This window comes from Lichenostomus cassidix, chromosome 5 (assembly GCF_008360975.1).
Source record: "Lichenostomus cassidix isolate B80296 chromosome 5, HeHo_3.0, whole genome shotgun sequence".
NCBI lineage: Eukaryota > Metazoa > Chordata > Aves > Passeriformes > Meliphagidae > Lichenostomus > Lichenostomus cassidix.
Window position 1 is genome coordinate 10569801 of NC_139486.1, and position 19942 is coordinate 10589742.

At 46.6% G+C, this 19942-nt stretch overlaps 2 protein-coding genes across 8 annotated transcripts; both read left to right on the forward strand.

The window, feature by feature from the left end:
- Nucleotides 1–3555: 3555 nt before the first annotated feature.
- Nucleotides 3556–10829, forward strand: HSP90AA1 (heat shock protein 90 alpha family class A member 1). The gene is made up of 11 exons (XM_085061352.1): nt 3556–3716; nt 5352–5510; nt 5604–5970; nt 6455–6588; nt 7061–7369; nt 7929–8094; nt 8360–8550; nt 8680–8827; nt 9183–9451; nt 9572–9905; nt 10081–10829. Exons 2-11 carry the CDS (start codon nt 5352–5354, stop codon nt 10188–10190), a joined length of 2187 nt encoding a protein of 728 aa, XP_084917478.1. The 5' UTR covers nt 3556–3716; the 3' UTR covers nt 10191–10829.
- Nucleotides 10830–12989: 2160 nt separating this feature from the next.
- On the forward strand, nt 12990–18657 carry LOC146435938 (uncharacterized). 7 transcript variants are annotated; one of them, XM_085061363.1, is made up of 5 exons: nt 12991–13166; nt 14574–14644; nt 15297–15347; nt 16881–16940; nt 17159–18657. In XM_085061363.1, the coding sequence occupies exons 2-5, from the start codon at nt 14642–14644 to the stop codon at nt 17642–17644; spliced, it is 600 nt and encodes a 199-aa protein (XP_084917489.1). In that variant the 5' UTR covers nt 12991–13166; nt 14574–14641; the 3' UTR covers nt 17645–18657. The 7 variants fall into 7 exon arrangements, with proteins under 7 accessions (XP_084917487.1, XP_084917489.1, XP_084917486.1 ...); XM_085061362.1 differs by having other exon boundaries at nt 12992–13166; nt 15294–15347; XM_085061356.1 differs by lacking the exon at nt 12991–13166 and adding an exon at nt 14005–14083 and having other exon boundaries at nt 15294–15347.
- Nucleotides 18658–19942: the final 1285 nt, after the last annotated feature.

Genomic DNA, 19942 nt, shown 5'->3' on the forward strand with positions numbered 1-19942 from the left:
GTTATACACAAGTCGTGAAGAAATATGTGTTTTACACAGACATGAGGAACTCAGATTAAGCAGAGCTGGGAAAACTTAGGTGGTTTGGTATGAGATTACATTCTCCCAGTGCACTTGTCAAACAACTTTGACAAAAGAAATCAGACTGCTTTTGAAAGCTGAATAACACAACCACAAAAGAGAAAACAGAATGATGTGACTGGAGATTAGACAGTATAAAGGCATGTGATCCTGCAGACATATGCAAAACCTTCCATAGGTCTTCACATGCTTGAAATTACATATATCCCTAAGTCTGAATCACTGGACCCACATTAATTGAGAGATTAGAAAGGAAAATATTTTCTGAAACATCTTGAATATTTTTATAAAAGTGGCACCCTTAAAATCCTGGGCACCTCAAAAGGAGAGCACACAAGAAAATTTAGTAGGATATTGCTGGATAAAATGCTTGGACAGATTTCCATATATTGCAATAGTTTAGCAGTTTTCTAGAGTACAGAAGTTATTTTTATGCAAATACATGTTAGAAATCATTTCAGTGAATGGAATCTGAATGCAAGAGGGTTTCAGCCTAAAAAGCACATCCTATAGAATTTACACTACACCATGACTATTTTTAATCTAAGGAAAAAGCATGAAAGTTACACGATTATGCTTGAGTGTAACTGCCACACTTCATTAGGACGGTGGTGAAGAACCATTAGGCTGCTTCATGGGAGCAGACAACCACAGCAGCTGTCAGATCACTGAAATCACAGTCACTGTGCAAAGAAAGGAACTTGTCGTACTCAAGAAAGCATTTCAGTGCACATTATTTCATACAGGCATATGTGTTTGAGAGAAAGGAAAAGAAATGCATTGAGAGGCATCTCAAAATCAAACTTGAAGAAATTACAGGAAACAACCAGGCAAAGTAGGTACCAATAAGGTGACCCAGACATAAGTACAGAACTTTCCAGGCTAAGTGTTGGCTGAAATCCAGCTTTTGCAGTGGTTTAGAACGATGAGCAAATAACCTCACCCTTTCAATCTGATTTCTCCTGTGGGCTGAGCAGCAGCTCATCTGTACATCCTTTTAAGTTGTTGATACTAGGATTAATTTTTCTACCTAATTAAAATAACCTGTAGGATCCTGTAGTTTGGCCAACTGCTTGGGTCAGAGCTGGAGTACCAGGATTTAGAAGGGCAGAGTCCTTCAAGACATTGCACCAATGCATATACTGCTCCAGGTACTGCAGAAACTGCAGTAAAACTAGCTGTAATTTTAATTCCTTGCTGTTCCTACATGTTTTACACATGTTCTTAATGTTCTTTCTTGTCAGAGGAGTACTGAGAACTCCCTGGTAAAACAATGTTACAACAAAATCAAGCCAGTGGACCCCAATTCAATCAGATTTGCTTGCCTGGGTTAAACTGCAGGATAATGGATGCAAAGGATATTAAATTCAGCATGAGGATCTTTGATTAAACACATTAATGGATCGAAGTATTGGAATATCATATTCCTGCTAGCCAGTCTATTTCAGATACTCAACTAGGAGAAGGGCAGGCTAGGCAACTTGAAATTCAATTCCCCTAAGTCAGAGTGATGTTGAACTAGATAGAAGTCTGGGGTACACCTAAGAGCCAAAAGAAAATGGAAAGAAGTTGCACCTGGGATGAATTTTTGCAACAGAAACAACATTCCTTTTATTCCTCAAATAAATAGCTATTCTTAAGAGCAAGGAGATTTGTCTAGATTCATGCTTACATCAGTGCACAATTTTAACATGTAGTTTCACTTGGTATTTATATCCTGGAAAGTGGATCAGCTCCAAGAAAAGTTTTAGAAGTCTGGTCTGGAACACATGGGATGCAGATCATTCTCCTGAGATGTGGAAGATCTGCATTTAACTCCCTGCTCCCAACCAGGTCATTCAGGATATAAAAATACCCACCCTGCCAAATGCTGCAATCACAGAGCTGCTGGCTATAATGAGACATGTGCATATCAAAGCCTTTATGCAGGATGGGTAAATGTACGTATGAAGGTGTCTCTTGTGGTGTCCTTTGAACATCAACTGAGATATCCCAGATGAACCGGCAAAGGCTATGCTCAGGCTGAGAATCCCAGCGGGTTTCAGACCTTGGGCTGTTACAAACCCAACAGCCCTGGCTACGCCTCATGTCTACTATTAGCACTTAAATCCTTAAGTAACTGCATAGCTATGTAGGTCTGCTGAGCCGCTTGGATTCGGTCCCACGGCTCTTTTTACCCCGTGCAAGTGCACAGACCGAGAGGCAGAGTTGACTTGTGATACCTGCTGTGTGAGAACCGCTGTTGTTTTCCGCGAGCAGGCGGAACGCGTTCCCACAGCATCCCTAAGCTGTGATTCACCCGGCTACGCCCGGCAGCGCGGCCGGATCCGGCCCGGCGAGCAGGGCGAGGGGAGCGGTGCCGCCCTGCCGCAGCACCCCGTCCCGCCCGGGGGGATGGCAGCACGGCACGGCACGGCACGGCACGGCTCGGCTGCACACCTACCCCTGCACACACACAGCTCCACCTGTGCTGCTGCACCCCTACGCTCCTGCACGGCCGCACATCTTAAATCCTTAAGCAACTTAAATCCTTAAGCTCGCACGCCCACACCTGCACACCCGCGCACCTTCACTTCCGCACCGCCGCACACCTGCACGGCCACACTCGGGCACACCTGCACCCCCACAGCCCGCACCGGCACCCGCACACACCCGCACCCCGCACTCTCGCACCTGCACCCCCACAGCCCGCACTCTCACACCTGCACCCCCACAGCCCGCACCTGCACCCCGCACTCTCACACCTGCACCCCCACAGCCCGCACTCTCACACCCGCACCTGCATACACCTGCACACGCACACACCCGCACCCCGCACTCTCACACCTGCACCCGCACACACCTGCATACACCTGCACACGCACACACCCGCACCCCGCACTCCCGCACACCCGCGCGCCGGCGCACCGGCCCCGCAGCGGAGACTGGGGTTCAGAATGGGAGAGAGGGGGCGACTGCCGCCTTGTGCCCCGGCCCCGGGCTGCTCCCGGCAGCAGTGGGGGTGCACCCCGAGTTTTCCAGGCCCTTCCCTGCCGCTCCGCGGGGGCGGGGGGAGGATGGAGGGGATGGAGGAGGACGGGGGGGGGGGAGGATGGAGTGGGATGGAGGGGAGTGAGGGGAGGAGACCCCGGCCCCGCCCCCTTCTAGGACGTTCGGAGCGGCGATCGGTAACGGATGACGTCACCCATTACACTCCCAACCACCCCGAGCCCCGCCCCTTCAGCGCCGTCCCGCGCGGCCACCGCGCATGCGCTCGTCTCCTTCCTGCCTCCCCCCTCCCTCCGGATTCCCGACCGAGCCAATGGCTGCGGGCGAACCGGGGCGGGGCGGGGGAAGCGCGCGCTCTCGCGCCCGTTCAGACGCCAGCCCCGCGGCTCCTGTCGCGGACGGCTGCGATTGGCTGCGAGCGGCGCGGCCCCGCCCCCCGGCCGGCAGACTCCACCCGTGCTCGCGGCCCCCTCCCCGCGCCCCCCCGCGCCGGCGGTGAAGGTTCCCGATGGTTCTGGAAGGAGGCGGATCCCGCCGTATATAAACCGGGCGGGCGGCGGGGAGCGCGCACTAGCGAGCTTACAGCGGAGCGTGCGGGTCGTGTCACAGCGTCAGCCAGGAGAGCAGCGCCCCTTCCCCCTGCCAAGGTGAGCGGCGGAGGCGGCAGCCGCCGGGGGATGGATCGGCGCTGGGAGTGTTTGCCGGGCGAATCAGGCGCTCGGTGGCTGGGGGCGCGGGACTCGTTCGGGGTTGCGCGGGGGTGGGGGTGGGGTGTGCTGCGGGAGCCGCGTGGCGCAGGTCGTGCTTCCCTCCGTGCTCCTTCAGATCCAGGGAAAGGTGACCGTGACTGAACGGGTGCTGGGGTTCAAAGTCGGGGTATGGCTGAAGGGGAAACGGGTGCTGATGCTTCTGAATCCAGGTTGTTAAATTAATAGTTTTTAAGTAAGGCGGGGAAGGGAGGAAAACCGGTGGGCAGCTCCTTGCGGGGGGGGATCCGGTATCGCAGCGGAGGGGGAGCGTAGGCGGCGGTCAGGGAAGGCTGTTGGTGTCCTGAGGTGCAGCTGCAGCGCCGCCTCCGGCTCGCAGCGTGCCCGGGAGGGCTGTGGGGGGGTGACCCGAGCCGCTGTGGTGCGGGGGCAGCGGGCGGCCGCAGAGATCCGCGCTCAATGAATGGGCGCCCGGCCATGAGGGCGCAAGATGGAGGAGCCGCAGTGGGGGAGCGCTGGGCCAGGAAAGCGGCGGGGGCGGGAGGGGGAAGGAAGGGGGAATGGAGTCGGGAGCAGGAGAAGAGGAGGGGCGGCGATCGGGGTAGAAATGGGTGGCGGAGAGAGAAGGAGCGGAGTACTGAGGGAGGAGGAGCGGGGGCCGGAGGGAAGGAGCGGAGTGCCGGGAGGGAGGGGGAGCGAGGGGCAGAGGGGATGATGCGGGGGCGACAGGAAGGCGCGAGTGGGAGAACAGCGGAGTGCGGGAGGGAGGCAAAGGGGGATGGGGAGAAGGAGCAAGGGCGCGGGGCCGGCAGCGGGCTCGGGGGCTGCTCGGCAGCGCGGCGCTCGGAGCGGGGGGGTGCGCGCACGGCGGGGGGAGGGGGGAGGGGATGCTCTGGCAGTTTCTAGAAGGTCTCGCGGTGCCGGCGGGCGCCGCCAGGGGGCGCTGCTCGGGCGCTGCCGCGCCGGGCTCGGGGGGCGCGGTCCGGGCGGAGCTGCGGCCAGGCTGCGCCCCGCGGCTCGGCAGCGCTGCTGCTCTGGGGCTCTGAGCCTGCGGCGAGCGGAGCGGGGTTAGGGTCGGACACAGCTCTGGGGCCAAATCCGCCGCCCCGGGAGTTTGGCTCCCGCAAGGGGGAGAACGGGCAGCCAGGTACCCGGTGAAGGACGAATATTTATCCGTGTAAATACTTGTCCAGAGAAGCGGCTCCGGTTCTGTGTAATGTTTGCTGTTGTAGGTGATAGCTGTGTGTGCTCAGTAATAGGTGAATGTGAGTGAGAGAAATGAAGAGGGAAAGTAAAGATCTCGTATCAATTTGTAAATTAAGGAAGGAGACAGGAAAAGTCTTGTTTTACTCTTGTGCGATTGTAAAGCAAACCTGTAGTTAAAGGGATGTTACCTAGTTTGTGCATTTTTAAAAAATGGCTGAGTGGTTGCTGGCTGGAAATAAGACCTGGGAAAGGCTTTTCTATATGCGTGTGTTCCTGTGGTGCTGAAACCACGTGGTGTAAGTGCTTGCAGAGGATGCATTTGCTAAGCTGTTCCGGATGGAATTTCAACTCCTCCCTCTCTATTCACAGATGCCGGAAGCTGTGCAAACTCAGGACCAACCCATGGAGGAGGAGGTGGAGACCTTTGCCTTTCAGGCTGAGATTGCTCAGTTGATGTCACTGATCATCAACACTTTCTACTCCAATAAAGAAATCTTTCTCCGTGAGCTGATCTCCAATTCCTCTGATGTAAGTAACCAGAACTAACCTGGTTAATTATGACAATTACTAAAATCTCTAAAAATAGTCAGGGAATGTTAAAACCTGTCTTTTCTCTTACAGGCTCTGGATAAGATCAGATATGAAAGCTTGACTGACCCAAGCAAGCTGGATTCTGGAAAAGAGCTGAAAATTAACCTGATTCCAAACAAGCATGATCGCACTCTAACCATTGTAGATACTGGCATTGGGATGACCAAAGCTGACCTGGTCAACAACCTTGGTACTATTGCCAAGTCTGGCACCAAGGCCTTCATGGAAGCCCTGCAGGCAGGGGCTGATATCTCCATGATTGGTCAGTTTGGTGTTGGCTTCTACTCAGCGTACCTGGTTGCTGAAAAGGTGACAGTGATCACCAAGCACAATGATGATGAGCAGTATGCTTGGGAGTCCTCAGCTGGAGGGTCCTTCACTGTCAGACTGGATAATGGTGAGTGTGCAGTGTTCCTGCTCAGTGATGCTGTTTAAAGATGTTTGGCAATGGTGTATATTCTGCCTCGGAAAAAGACATGAGATAAAATAGATCAGTACAAGTTCTGTGTCACATAAGGCTCAGACACAAGTAATTTTTTTCCATGTAAGTTGGCATAATTTGATATATATGGAATGCCCAGATAACTGGTGCAGTAAGACTTAATGCTTCCAGAGTTTACACATGGAAGTAGTTCTGTAGACTTCAATAACTCTGTATTCAGAGTCTTTAAAGATAACCCATGAACAGACTAGTAATCATTTCCTGAGCTTTATTTGAAATGCATGTGGGGTACAGTAAGCTTCAGAAATTTAGACTGGTTTTTTGTACACAGAAGCTTCATATTCCTGGTGATGAAAAAATTGCTGATAGAACAGTATCTTTGTAAAGAGTTAAGATGTGCTCTGCTGCAGCAAAATAAAATATGTAAATTCCATTCTAGGTGAACCTCTGGGCCGTGGAACAAAAGTCATCCTGCATCTTAAAGAGGATCAAACTGAATACCTGGAAGAGCGGAGAATCAAGGAAATTGTGAAGAAACACTCTCAGTTCATTGGCTACCCTATCACACTGTTTGTATGTATCTTACTTGAAATACTAAAAAAACTATTGTCTCTTTCACACGTGAGAGTTAGTGTAAGAAGGAGCAGTCAATTTTTATTTTGTTAGTTAAAATTCTTTCATATGCTTTTTGGAGGAAGCTCTTGGAAAATGTAGTTCTGCTACTTAAAATTGTATTTCACAGGACTAGGTAAAGGATGTTTTCCAAGCCAGTAGTGTGTCTGTTTCCAAACTGTTTACTACATCTAGGTGTATTGTTAGGAGTCACTCAGTGTAATGAAACTGAATAGTAAGAACTAGCTCACACCATGTGGAAACAAAATGCCACTTGAATCAGTACCCAGAAGGAGCAAGTCCTTGGAGTGTAGGAGGGAAAGCTTGACACCATGCTCATGAAGTTTTCTGGCTTTGTGAGACTACAAGGGGTATCTAATAAGTTATTTAACAAACTTAGAACTTTTGCAATTCAAGTGATGTCTTTCTGTAGGTGGAGAAGGAGCGTGATAAGGAGGTGAGTGATGATGAGGCTGAGGAGAAGGAGGAAGAAAAAGAAGAGAAGGAGGAAAAGACAGAAGATAAACCAGAGATTGAGGATGTTGGTTCTGATGAGGAAGAGGAGAAGAAGGATGGAGATAAGAAGAAGAAAAAGAAGATTAAGGAGAAGTACATTGATCAGGAAGAGCTCAACAAGACCAAGCCCATTTGGACCAGGAACCCAGATGACATAACCAATGAGGAATATGGAGAATTCTACAAGAGTCTGACTAATGACTGGGAAGACCACCTGGCTGTCAAAGTATGTATTTCTCTCGAGACACAATTACAGTTGCTGTATATGTAGATACATAAACCATAATGCACAACATTGAAGCTGGATGCTTGCTAAACATACTGCTGAACTCTGAGCCACTGTGCATTGGTGTTAATAATTTGAATCGAATCCACAGTCAGTGCAAGTGCCTTCCCAGTTTATAGTTTAGTTACCCATTGTAATTAAGTTTAAAAACTAGGTGACAAATACAACAATTGATTAGGTTTATAACTCCTCATTGTAAAGGTTTTGTGCCTTTTGTTGGCTGACAATGGGAAGTTCTGTAAGAACACATCAACTGTCTAAATATCAGTGTGGTGTGTAAGGAACTGAATGCACACTGGATTGGTCTACTGACCTCATAGCTGAAGACACATTTGATGTGTCTGTCTGAGGAAAGTGCTTGATCTTGAGCAGTGTCTCAGCTGCTTGTGTTACACTGATCTCCAAGGGTCACGGTTGGCATTGTGCATTTGAAGAGCTGTTAAGTGGTTATCACAGTGGGAACCATGCAAATGACTAAAACAATCTTGCTCTCTTACAGCACTTCTCTGTGGAAGGGCAGCTGGAATTCAGGGCTCTCCTGTTTGTCCCACGACGTGCACCCTTCGATCTGTTTGAAAACAGGAAGAAGAAGAATAACATCAAGCTGTATGTGCGCAGAGTTTTCATCATGGACAACTGTGAGGAGCTGATCCCTGAATACCTGAGTGAGTATAATTCAGGGGAAGGTGTTGCTTGAAAAGTAGAGGAACTGCTTTTTAATTAAAAAAGAAATTATGTTTGGAAGCAAGAACATTTTATTTAGTTCTAAACAGTTGATGAGGTATTTGAGCAGTTGAAAGTACTGCTTAGTTCATGTTTACCCAGAATTCTAGAGAAAGTAATTAATAATCTTTAATTGGCAGAGCCACATGTAGGTAGTAACTGTATTTATTGTTTGAGACTAACAAAACTAATTCTATCATTTTGCAGATTTCATGAGAGGTGTGGTAGACTCTGAGGATTTGCCTCTGAATATTTCTCGTGAGATGCTGCAGCAAAGCAAGATCCTTAAAGTCATCCGGAAGAACTTGGTGAAGAAGTGCTTGGAACTTTTCACTGAGCTGGCTGAAGACAAGGAGAACTACAAAAAGTTCTATGAGCAGTTCTCCAAGAACATCAAGGTTTGTAGTCTTTCTGCTGAACAGTACTGGTATTGGCAGTTACAGGTTGTTATGCTTGAGCTGCTGAACTGCTGCAGTTCAGTATTTACCTAAAGGAATCACTTAATGATTTTTTTCCTTCTTCTGCAGCTTGGCATCCATGAAGACTCGCAGAACCGCAAGAAGCTCTCAGAGTTACTGAGGTACTACACATCTGCATCTGGTGATGAAATGGTTTCTCTCAAGGATTACTGCACTCGGATGAAGGAAAACCAGAAACATGTTTACTACATTACTGGTGAGTTGGGAACTGAAATGGTCTGTAAATGTGGGCACCCATATGTAGGGTTACCTTTTGGGGGATTTATAGGTAGTGTTACAGGGTTCCCAGTTTCCTTGCTTGGCAGGAATGAGAAACATGTTTTACCTGCCATTCCAGGAAGTGTGAATTTACTTCTAAATGCCTAAATCTTACACTCTGCCGTCTAATACTCGTCTCAAAGGCTTGAGTGTTTTCAGACTGTTAGTGCTCCTGTTCTGTTCCCTGTGGTAGGGGACATATGAAGCACCACAGATGTTGCATAGGCTCTGCAGAACATGAGTGAGCTGCTGTTAGTGCTGAGACTCACCTGTGGCATTGTTGACTTTTGCAGGTGAAACAAAGGATCAGGTGGCCAACTCCGCTTTTGTGGAGCGTCTTCGCAAACATGGGCTGGAAGTGATCTACATGATTGAGCCTATTGATGAATACTGTGTGCAGCAGCTGAAGGAGTTTGAAGGCAAGACCCTGGTTTCTGTAACAAAAGAGGGTTTGGAGCTTCCAGAAGATGAGGAAGAGAAGAAGAAACAGGAGGAGAAGAAAGCAAAGTTTGAAAATCTTTGCAAGATCATGAAAGACATCCTTGAAAAGAAAGTAGAAAAGGTAAAAATAGTACTTAGTTTGTGTGTGTAACAAGTGCAATCTAAAATTAATTTAGGGTAAATCAGTTGGAGTTCTTAAAATGCTTAAATAGCAATCTGGTGCTTTGTATTCCCTCTGCAGGTTGTTGTGTCCAATCGTTTAGTTACTTCTCCATGCTGCATTGTAACCAGTACATATGGCTGGACTGCCAACATGGAGAGGATCATGAAAGCTCAGGCATTAAGGGACAACTCCACAATGGGATACATGGCAGCAAAGAAACACCTGGAGATCAATCCTGATCATTCCATCATTGAAACACTGAGGCAGAAAGCAGAGGCTGATAAGAATGACAAGTCTGTGAAGGATCTTGTCATCTTGCTGTATGAGACAGCACTCCTGTCCTCTGGCTTCAGCTTAGAAGACCCTCAGACACATGCCAACCGCATTTATAGAATGATCAAGCTTGGGCTGGGTAAGTTTGCAAACCTGTTCTGGCTCCAGTGAACTTGGGGTGTATTGTTTTGAGATTGCCTTGATCCTGCCTGGGTAGTGTGGAAAATGGACTCTTGCAGGTGGTTGAAGTGCTGTGGAGATGAAATGTTTGAGTTGCACTGTCAGTGTTAATAGTGTGTGTGTTTCCTGCACAGGCATTGATGAAGATGACACTGCTGCAGAAGAAGCTAGTCCAGCAGTCACTGAGGAGATGCCACCTCTTGAAGGAGACGATGACACATCACGCATGGAGGAGGTGGATTAAACCAGTTTACAGGAACTCATGAATGTTTCCTTGGCTAATATGAATAAGTTATATTTTGTATATTATGAATGTTACCTGCCAAAAAAAAATCTTTGACACTTTGTCTGCATTCCCTCTTTATATTTATTTTCAAAGATGTTATACCTTTATTTTTGTTACATTGCTTTTTCAGCTGATGTGAGATACAAATGCCATTGAGGGAATATTTTCTTTAACACTGTACAACCCTAAACAGGCAAGTAAGGTAGTTATTTTTGTCTGTATTAGCTGGTTGCAGGTGGCAGGGTTTTTGACTTATTCTTAATTGCCAGAAATGTGGAAAGCAGTAATGAAGATGGGAAGACACCGGGATGTTCAAGTTTGTTTAGTGTTCTACAGCTCTTCAACTCTTTAAGTGTCTAACAATACAGTACCTAGTAACTAGGTATCTAGGAGAGCTGAATTTCTTGGGGAAGCTTTAATCCTTCTGCTCCTAACAAGGTCTTGATGTTTAAAGTTGTTTTTTATACTGTTCAAGGATTCTGGATTGCACTCTACCATAGAATAGAATCCACTGTAAATCTCTATTGTGACTTATGCAACTCTGCATGTACAGTTCAAACCTAGAACTGTAAGAATAAAAGTTAAAAGTGTTAAGAATTGAGCTGTGTCACTGACTTGTCTGTTCACACTGAAACAAAACATGATCTGCTCGTGGACGTGTGAGCTGCTGCTCTGCATCCTGAGCACTGTAAGCTGTCATGTGCATGTGTTGTTATTATTAGGGTGTGCTTGGTGGCCCCACTACAAACCAGTGCCACAGCAGAGCAGGAGCAGTCTCTGAAGAAGTGATTTGCTCCCAGTTGGCTTTAGTGCATGTAGATGATTCAGCACTTGTTCTGAAGTCTGGGTGAATGGAGCTGCACCCCTGGTCCATCATGCTGCTGGGGGGTGAAATGCTTTTGTCTGACAAGTCTACTTGCACATCACACTGCCTGCCAGGAAATGTCTTGGTTGTGCTGTGTTCTGTATTCCTTGGTATTTGTCTTAAGGTAGTAGAAAGTTCTTGGCAACCAGCTCCATCCAGCAACTTGTGTTTGGTGTCTGTTGGGTGCCTCTGGTGGACTGCAGGCAGATTTTATCATATTTGGTATTCACAAGAGCAAGTTGTGGCTTTGTAAGGAGACCTTCATGTCAATGCAGCTCTGCTCGGGGCGGTGGGGGGAGAAGAGGTCACTGTTTTATCCAAAGTACTGGGGCAGTTCTGCAGGATGGACCAACATGCTGGTGTGTTCACTGGCCTTGGGCCACTTCCAGCTGGTGTTGCTGCATGTCAGTTTAGTGAGGTGATCACATGATTGTAAATGTGAATCTTTTCTCAAAGATGAAACTTTGAAAATCAACTTAAAAGCATATGAAAATCAATTCCTTCAATACTACTTACACAATTGCTGGAGGCTTAATCTGTGTAACAAGCAGGACGTTTGTCTTCCACATTTCACATTCTCTATCATGACATGAAATGTTCAAAATCATTTCAAATTACAGTTATCTCATAAAGTTGGCAGAAGTGAGTGATGACTGCAGGTTAGTGAAAGAAGCATTGTCAAAGCAAGGATGTAATTTCCTTGGGCAGTGAGGCAGGAGAGGTGGTGCCCCCACAGCCCTGCCTGGGGACTCGGTGAGGCAGAGGAGTGTCCCTTGAGTGTCCCTGTGCCTCAGCAGGAGCTCTTTGTTCACCTTACTCTGCTCAGCACAGCCAGGGTGAGATGTGCTTGTGTGCCATCACCACCTCTCATAGTGAGATGGATGTACTGTGGCTGTAATAACAAACATGACATCAAACCACAAGCAGGAAGGAAGTTACACAGTTTCTGGTGTCTGCACCAGTGTTAACTTCCAGTTTGGTGTGGGGGTGACAGAAGCAATAATCAGGAGTAAAAGATTTCCCGCTAGGTGATGCTCAATGTGTGAAGTTACCAGGAGAGCAGCCTGCTTGAGGTAATTGCTTCAAGGCCTCAGTGTCACAAATTCTGATTCAATAGTGCTGTATCAAAACTAAGGTAGATTTTAAGATACATGTGGCTTGTGATTAAAATCGATTTTATGAGATCTCTAATGTGTAAAAAATGGTGAAAATATCTTCCAATTACTACAGTGGGATTTAAAATTTACAGTGACAAAAAATGCTCAAGGTTTTTCCACTTGGTCAAAGTGACAGCATAAGTTTTTAACTAGAAAACCAATTTCTCTTAATAATAACTTGCAGGTTATCTCCAGTGTTTCTTGCCCTGAGGACATGTTGGGGTTTTGAATTGTTCCTTGCATTACACTGAGCAGTCAGACCTTAAGAAAGCCTGGACTGAAGGGAAATTAGAGCTTGCTGGGCTGGCACAAGTTCTGTGCAGGGCCAAGAGAGACAAGGAGAGGCAGAGCACTGAGCAGTGGGAAATTATTGGAATGAACCCTACAGCGAGCATTGCTGCACCTCTGTGACCCTCTGGTCACCTCCTCCTTCCCACTGCAGCCACAGTGATGGCATCACCTGTGTGCTCTGGGAAGTGGACACCCAAAATCTCCCTGGGAATTCTGTTGTGTGGCTGTAACTGCTGTCTGGCCCTGTCCAGAGGGGCACAGAGCAGGGCTGCTGTGAGAGCCTTGGGTTGTTCTCACCCTCAGAGCCACCATTTCATCTGCAACCCCTTGCAGACCAACCATTCCATGGAGCTCAGGACCTTGCTGCTAGCAGCTGCTGCCTGCAAGGCATTAGTAGCTAATTTTGGGCACCTTTTGTGGGAGTAATGACTTCCAGCTTTGGATTTGGGTGAAGGATGGTGGTCGTTTGTGCTCATTCAGCTCAGCTGGTGCTGCCGGCACTAACAGCCTCCTTAGCTCCCACCTCGGTGGTGGGAGGTGCTGAGTGAGATTTTGGTGTTTTGAAAATGGTTGGAGATTGTGAAGAGAAGGAATAATAACCACATGGTCTGGGTAGAGAAGGTAAGGAGATGGCAAGGCAGGTGTCTGGGAAGAAAAGAGGTGTGAGCAGCAGGGCTTAGCTCAGCTGGAGGCAGAAGTGAGGTGGAGGCTTGTGGGGCTCAGCTGCTCCTGGTACAGCTGCTGTCACTGTCACCTGCACTGGGACTTGTTCCTGGTGCCTTCTCAGAGCTACAACCCACTGCTGGCTTTAGAGTGAGATGTTTGTTTTGCTGAGGCTTTTGTACAGCAGTACCTTCTGCACTGTACAGAAACATGCAAGAAAGCTAGCTAGGAAAGAGATAATGTGAAGACAAGGAATTTGTTTTGGAAAAAAGTAAAAATAGTTCCTAATTTCCTCGAAAAAGTACAAGAAGAAAGGGAATTGAGAATGTGGCTTTCAAAGGGTCAAATCAGATCTGCTTCTTTGTGAAAAACAGACCTGATTGATAATTCTCCAGTAACCCTGATAAAATACTGGCATTTAAAAACAGTAAAATTGTTGTGCTGCATTGTAAGTGATTAAGAAGGATGTTCAGACAGTTTTGTGTGTCCAGCTACAACTGTCCCTTTACTACATGGGAGATCATTGCTCCAGCAAATGCTTTTATGTGTGTGTGTGTATATTTTATATACACACTTGGGAAATGTCATGATTAAAGGAGTGCTGGCTGCACACTGTTGGCTCTGCTGCAGAGCAGCCTGCAGCCTTGCAGTGGCACAAAGGGCTTCACCCTGAGTTTCTTGCTTCATTCCCTCTTTTTCGAAGGAGCAGCCCTCCAGGTGGAGGAGGTTGAGCAGGGTGGTGTGAGGGTGCAGGTGGGGGCAGCAGGGCCCAGCCTATAAAGCTGGAGAGGGGGGAAGTGCTGGGAGCAGGATGGCCTCAGCTGGGAAGAGGCAGCGGCGGAGGAAGAGAAGGGAGGCTGGGCAGCCCATGGAGGGTATGGAAGGAGGGAAGGGAGGGAACCCCTGTGACAGAGCCCTGGTGGGGGGTGAGTGTGCAGGGACTGAATTTTGGGAGTGGGGAACTGGAACAGAGAGCTGGCTTATGGCACAGATTTGCATTTATGTCTCTCTAGTCCAGTTGGATGTCTTGAGTACAAATACTTCTTCTAGGGTTCAGCACACTTGTAGTACCTAAAAGAAAAGAGAAAAAAAAGTCCATTTTACTGGTATAAGCTTCTTTAAAAGAAAATAAATCTTTTTTTCCTCATGCTGCATGAAGGAGCAGTGAGTGAAGTCTTGTGGCAGAAGACAGTTGGCTGCTTCTTCTTTTTTTTTAAACAGAAGCTGTCTTCTGTTGAGAGCTTAACACAGACTATGTGAAGGACTGATCAACTTTTCTAGCATTAATGGGAGTAGCCATGTCTGGGCAATTCATCTCTAAGAAGGTTTTCTCTAATGTGCTCTCCTACTCTCTGCATATTTCAGTAGATGCTCAGGAAAAGGAGGATTCTGTTAAAAGCTCAGACTGTGTAGAAAGACTGGCACGAAAATACATGGTAACTTTTCTAATTGCTGCTTCTCTACCCCCATTTTAAAATATAATTCAAGAAGTGTTTGTTGGTTTGCCCTTGGCCTGATGGTGCAGCTGGCTGGGCTGGAAAAGAGTGCATGAAAAACAGGTGTGGATGATTTAGTTTAAATGGGAAGGATGGAAGAAGCTCTTTCACTTCTGAGCTACCCCCCTGGGGAATAGGGGAGCTGTCTGTTTGTAAGATCTCTTTCTGAGCAAGCACTTTAGAAAAAATGAGGATGTTTTGAGTCATTTATCTGCAATTACATTCCTGAGCTGTAGGGCCAACAAATGCAAAGAAACAAACAGAACCACAGTGCAAACTAAAAATTGTTTGGTAAAGTTACTCACAAGCCTGGTGTAACCATTCTTAGCAAGTGCAAGGCATGTTCTGGACTGCTTCCCTTTGTGTTTTTGGGGGTGAGGAGTGAGAGAGACTTCTGGTTTTCCCTTGTGTCTCATTTGCACAACCCAACCAGCACCACAGCTGTGGGATATTTGGAAAGACAAGCTGGCTTCAGATGGGAAAGCTTTGGAGAAACTCAGCACCTAGTTTGTATTAGAACTTCAGCTTCAGCCTGAAGCTGCAGTAACTTCTGCTTTGAGTGATATTTCTTTCTCTTCCTCCTCTGCAGCAGAAGTGCACAGTGGAGTCAAGCACAGAGTCTGAATCTGAATCCAGGGTGGAGGTAAGGACTGACTCTGAAGTGTTCTGATGCTGGTGTGATTCCCTGATGTGTATCCAGCTCTTCTTTCAACCTCATTAGGGAGCATCTAAGGCATGTTGTGGGGCTGTTGATTTTGTGACTGTGAAAAAAAACTAAACAACCCCAAATCTAACACTACCCTCTCCATCAGGCTGTTTCTTACAACTGTTACTAACTTTAGAAAAGTTCATTCTAGGGGGATGAGGCAGGAAACACAGTGTTTTAGGCAGACAAACACTAAGAAAGTGCTAACCAGGATTGTTTCTGGTGGTTAACTTTCAGCAGGTGTGGTCCAGTGGGATTTCTACAACTCAGGCTGGAGAACCTTTACCTTTTGCTGTCCATTTGGGAGGAGATTAAGAGCAGGTCTGCTGCTGTAGCAGTTAGTTATGGATATTGGTAACATCTTGATCATTGTTCTGTCAAACCAGTGTGTTTAGTGTTGATGAAAACACTGGTGCTTGAGTGGAGGAAAAAAACCAACTTATTTTGTGGGTGAAAGTCTTTGGAATTGATGCTTGCTGTTGGTCTGTGTGAATCACTGTGCTCTGTGACTTGGAGAAGCTGCCTGCCAGGAGTCTGCCACCACTTCACCTTCCAGAAAGGTCAGGGCAAGGCTGGAGTTGTCTATTCTACTGGGAGAAAGCAGGCTGGAAGTCCAGCTGCCTGATGGGTGGGAGCAGGGCTTGCAGAGATGCCAGCCTGCACAAAGAGCTGGCTGCCCTCCCTGAGGGTGCTGAGGCTGGGACTGGGGGATTTCTGGGCTCTTTGGAGAAGCAGAAGGGCTTTGTGGGGATGTTTCTGTTCTTGAACCAGCAGAAGTATACATGGTCACAAATAGGCTTGGACTTCAGCTCTTCAGCTAAAGCCTTTGGTTTCCTGTGGAGTCCAGATTCCTGAGCCCTGCTTTGTCTCAGCTGTGCTTAGTTCTCCCCCTTCCCACTGGAAGCAGCAAGGCACTGACTGGCAGTGTGTTCTCCCAGCACCTGCAGTGGATCCTTCTCAAGAAGCACTTTCCCACTTTCCTTGCTGTTAACTTTTTTCCCTTTGTGAGACTTTTGTACCTGGGATTTGCTTTCTAAAGGGAGTCTTCCTACATGGCTTTTTTTTTTTTGTTAATTAATAGGCCCAGACTCTAAGCATGATTTCAGGATTTCCAGTCATCCCTATGTGAAAGAACAAAAAGGGAACTGAGTGGGAGGGAAGCTCTCTAAACTCTAAATTGTATCCTGACTACTATTATTTAAGTGCTGATTTGGTTTATTTTTCTGGTGGTATGTAATTACTCATTGTTCTTTTTAGAGCAATGTTTTAAGTGCACTAAGACTTACCATAGCTCTATTTTAGGTTAACTTTACCAGACCTTCAGAAGTTAGACTGAGACACACTTTTTATTGTCTTTTAGCAAGGTGAAAATCTGGCTTCCTCTTGGCTAGGATTTTCACCTACTCTGGTTTTCTTTTAATGATTTATAGGGAAGTGCCTTATAAACCTATGTTACCTTCTCTTAAACAGGTTGTGCCTTGCCCACTTGCTGGAGGCTTCAAGAAAGCAAAGGATTCCAAGGGACTGCAAGTAGGTTTTGGGTATTACACAGTTCTTGGTGTAGCATCCAAAAACTGAAATAGAGGTAGGAATATGTGGATAAACAAAAAAACTTCCACAGTAAATCTGTGATTTACGCTGAAAGGGATTTTTAAGTCCATTGTATGTTGCATCGTTAGGTTTTTTTTTTTTTTTTCTTTTTTAAAGGACAAATAAGCATCCACCACATTTAGAGATGTTTATTTTAGTTTTTAGATCCTTATGATGGTGATTCAGAAGATGCATCTGTTCACACTGACTGTGGTATCAAAGATGCACCATGGACAAACCATGCCCCAAAAGCAATGCCTTTGAAGGATGCTGATACTTCAGAGGATGAAGAATCCTTCCCTAATCCTCCAAATGTCAGTGAAATTCAGGCAGTAAATGACTGTATAGCAGCCCCGGAGCTTCCCAGCCACAAGAATGATCTCCTGCTGCCATCACCTGAGCTGCCTCCAGCCACAGAAGCATTTCCCCCCACAGGGCTGAAACCTGACTGCACCTTACCGATGGTTATTAACCCTTCAGCCTCCGTGGCTCTCCCTGCAAGCCCAGCTGACACTGCTCCACAGCCCCTAATCACAGCTCCCTGTGATGGCACAATGGCCAAGCAGCCTGTAATTAAAAGAAAACAAGTGATTCCTGCTCCAGAGGGTGCTAGTGAAAAACTCAAGAAATTCCGTGCAACCTAATCTAAGGGATGAATAAATTATTGGACAAACTGTTCTGAAGAATCATCCTGGTAGAGATTTCTTTTGCAGAGTGTACCTGAACTGAACAAGCTGCTGAATCATGCCTGTTACAAATGCACTGCACTGTAAGCTCTGAGATCCACCTGAAGAATGGAATCAAACAAGTTGTGTGGCAATTCTAGTGAAAACTAGCAAAGGTATATCCTCAGCATGAGAGCCAAGCTTGGGGCCCAGGGCCTCTGGAAGCACCAGCTCCTGTGTGCAGTACTGGAGGCACCTGCTCAGTTTCAGTGTAATTTCACCAATACCAACAAGGGTTTGATGAGGAGGGAAGGAAGAAGGACCTCTTGGCTGCAATTAGCTTTCAACAGCCATGGCTTGTCTGGCAGCTGCTTTGTGTCAGTGTTTGGCTCTTGCTGTGCCTGACCTCCCTCAGAGTGGTGAAGGATCTTACAGGTTTGACTACCACGAGCTGAACTGCATCATGCTCAACTGACTGCAACTACTGGCAAAATACCATTTATTTTCTCCTTCAAAGCAGGGGAAATTGTGTAGTTGCTGTTACCATAGCTGCTGCTACCTGGTTTGACCAATGTTTTGGGCAGTTTCTGTGTAGCTGCCACATCAGTGTTTACAATGTGAGGTGGAACACATCAGCTCAGAGCTTCTTGGTGAGACCAATCACTCTATCACAGAGCTGCCCACAGATTGGAGGCTGGTTAGGAAGCAAAAACTGTACCTCTGATCTCCCTCTCCTGTATGCTAATTTATCACCTTTAGAATCTGGGTTGTCCATTTGTGTGGGAGGGGAACTACTAGTATAATGATGAATGTATAATGATGGCTTGAAAGATGTTAGTACCAACAACTTGTGAAAGTATTTGTTTTGTACAACTGGCAGAGATTTTTAATTTCCAGTTTCTTTCCTAAGATGGAAAACTACTCAAAATATTAACTACTTGCTTTGCACCTTTTCACCTGTGTATTTATTAAAGCAACTTTTCGTTCATCCTTATTCCCCCAGCTGGAAATGGTTTTTAATCAGCTTGGAACATATGTGGTTAAACAGTGAGTTTCAGAGACCTTTGCCTCAAGACAGGAGCTACTGTGGCTGCCCCTTGATTTGTCCCAGAGGCAAAGATTGCTGCAGTGAAAACTGTGATGTTAATTGGAAAAAAACCCCAAACAAACCAACAACCAACCACTTGCAGCTGTAGACTTGTGTGTACTGCAATTAGGCTACAGCTCTCTCCAGAATAAAGAATTGTGAAAAGCTTAAAAAATATGACATTGTGGCGCAGCCAAGCCCTTCAGCCTTGGGCAAAGATGTTGGACCATTTAAAATCCATTAGACTGGGATAGACACCCCAGCTCTCAGCTCTTTCAGCTGAGGCTAAATAAAACTGAACTCCTGACTTTCAAACTGCAGCCAAGAACCCTAATCTCACCTAAAGAGGATTTCACTCAAACCAGTTGTTTTACATAGCATGCTGAAATACATAATCCACTAGGAAAAAACACAACAGGAGCAGGAGGGAAGTGGAAAGGTAAGCCACATGGGACAGTATATACTCATTGGAATATGTTTATTCACTCTGAGAATCCAGCTGTGGATTAATTTGTGAACTAGAAATTGCACCTTTTGTTAATTCAGGCCTAATGCAGCAGTTAACATAGAAGAACTGAAGAACTGGGGAAGCTCAAACTCTAGGATACTTGAGACTCTTGATCTCCTCATCAGCATTTGCCAATAGATGGGAGTGGTTGAGCAGAGTTTTAATAGTAGCTGGAAGTGGTGCCACAGCCCAGGTCTATGAGCTGTGCACAAACAGCAGCTGCTGAAAGGAAGGTGCACATTCATCTGAGCAGCCAAAAACCAGATGTTGATTTAGGTCAATACTTCGTGTTGCAACTGGCACCCAGAGCATGCTGCTGGCAGGAGGTCTGCTCTTTTCTGTACCATGTCAGACATTAATATTCTAGTGCTGGAAAGCACAGCATCTCACAGAGGCTGAAATAAAGCAAGGGCATTATAGTTACAACTCATCTTGGATGATGATGCATGTAGTTCTCACCTCTGCTCCTCACAACGGGGTAAGAACTACAGGCACAAAGACTATGTGATTCACTGGTCTGGGATTCACACTTTGTAAGGTAACAAAACCAGCCAGGACAATTCAATCTCAGTGATTAACTCTGCAAAACAGTAGGGAGAAGGCAGACAGGATTCTGGTTTAGTAATCAGCAGGTACTGATGAAAACAAGTATGTGAGGTAGGCTGAGATACCAATTTTTCCC

Excerpts from the sequence above, each read along its gene's own strand:
- HSP90AA1 (XM_085061352.1), top strand. The coding sequence starts at position 5,352 with ATGCCGGAAGCTGTGCAAACTCAGGACCAACCCATGGAGGAGGAGGTG. Across the intron at positions 8,095-8,359 it reads GCTGATCCCTGAATACCTGA|ATTTCATGAGAGGTGTGGTA; the intron begins GTGAGTATAATT and ends ATCATTTTGCAG. Across the intron at positions 8,828-9,182 it reads ACATGTTTACTACATTACTG|GTGAAACAAAGGATCAGGTG; the intron begins GTGAGTTGGGAA and ends TGACTTTTGCAG.
- LOC146435938 (XM_085061356.1), top strand. The coding sequence starts at position 14,020 with ATGGCCTCAGCTGGGAAGAGGCAGCGGCGGAGGAAGAGAAGGGAGGCT. Across the intron at positions 14,084-14,573 it reads GGCTGGGCAGCCCATGGAGG|TAGATGCTCAGGAAAAGGAG; the intron begins GTATGGAAGGAG and ends TGCATATTTCAG. Across the intron at positions 16,941-17,158 it reads AGGATTCCAAGGGACTGCAA|TTTTTAGATCCTTATGATGG; the intron begins GTAGGTTTTGGG and ends TGTTTATTTTAG.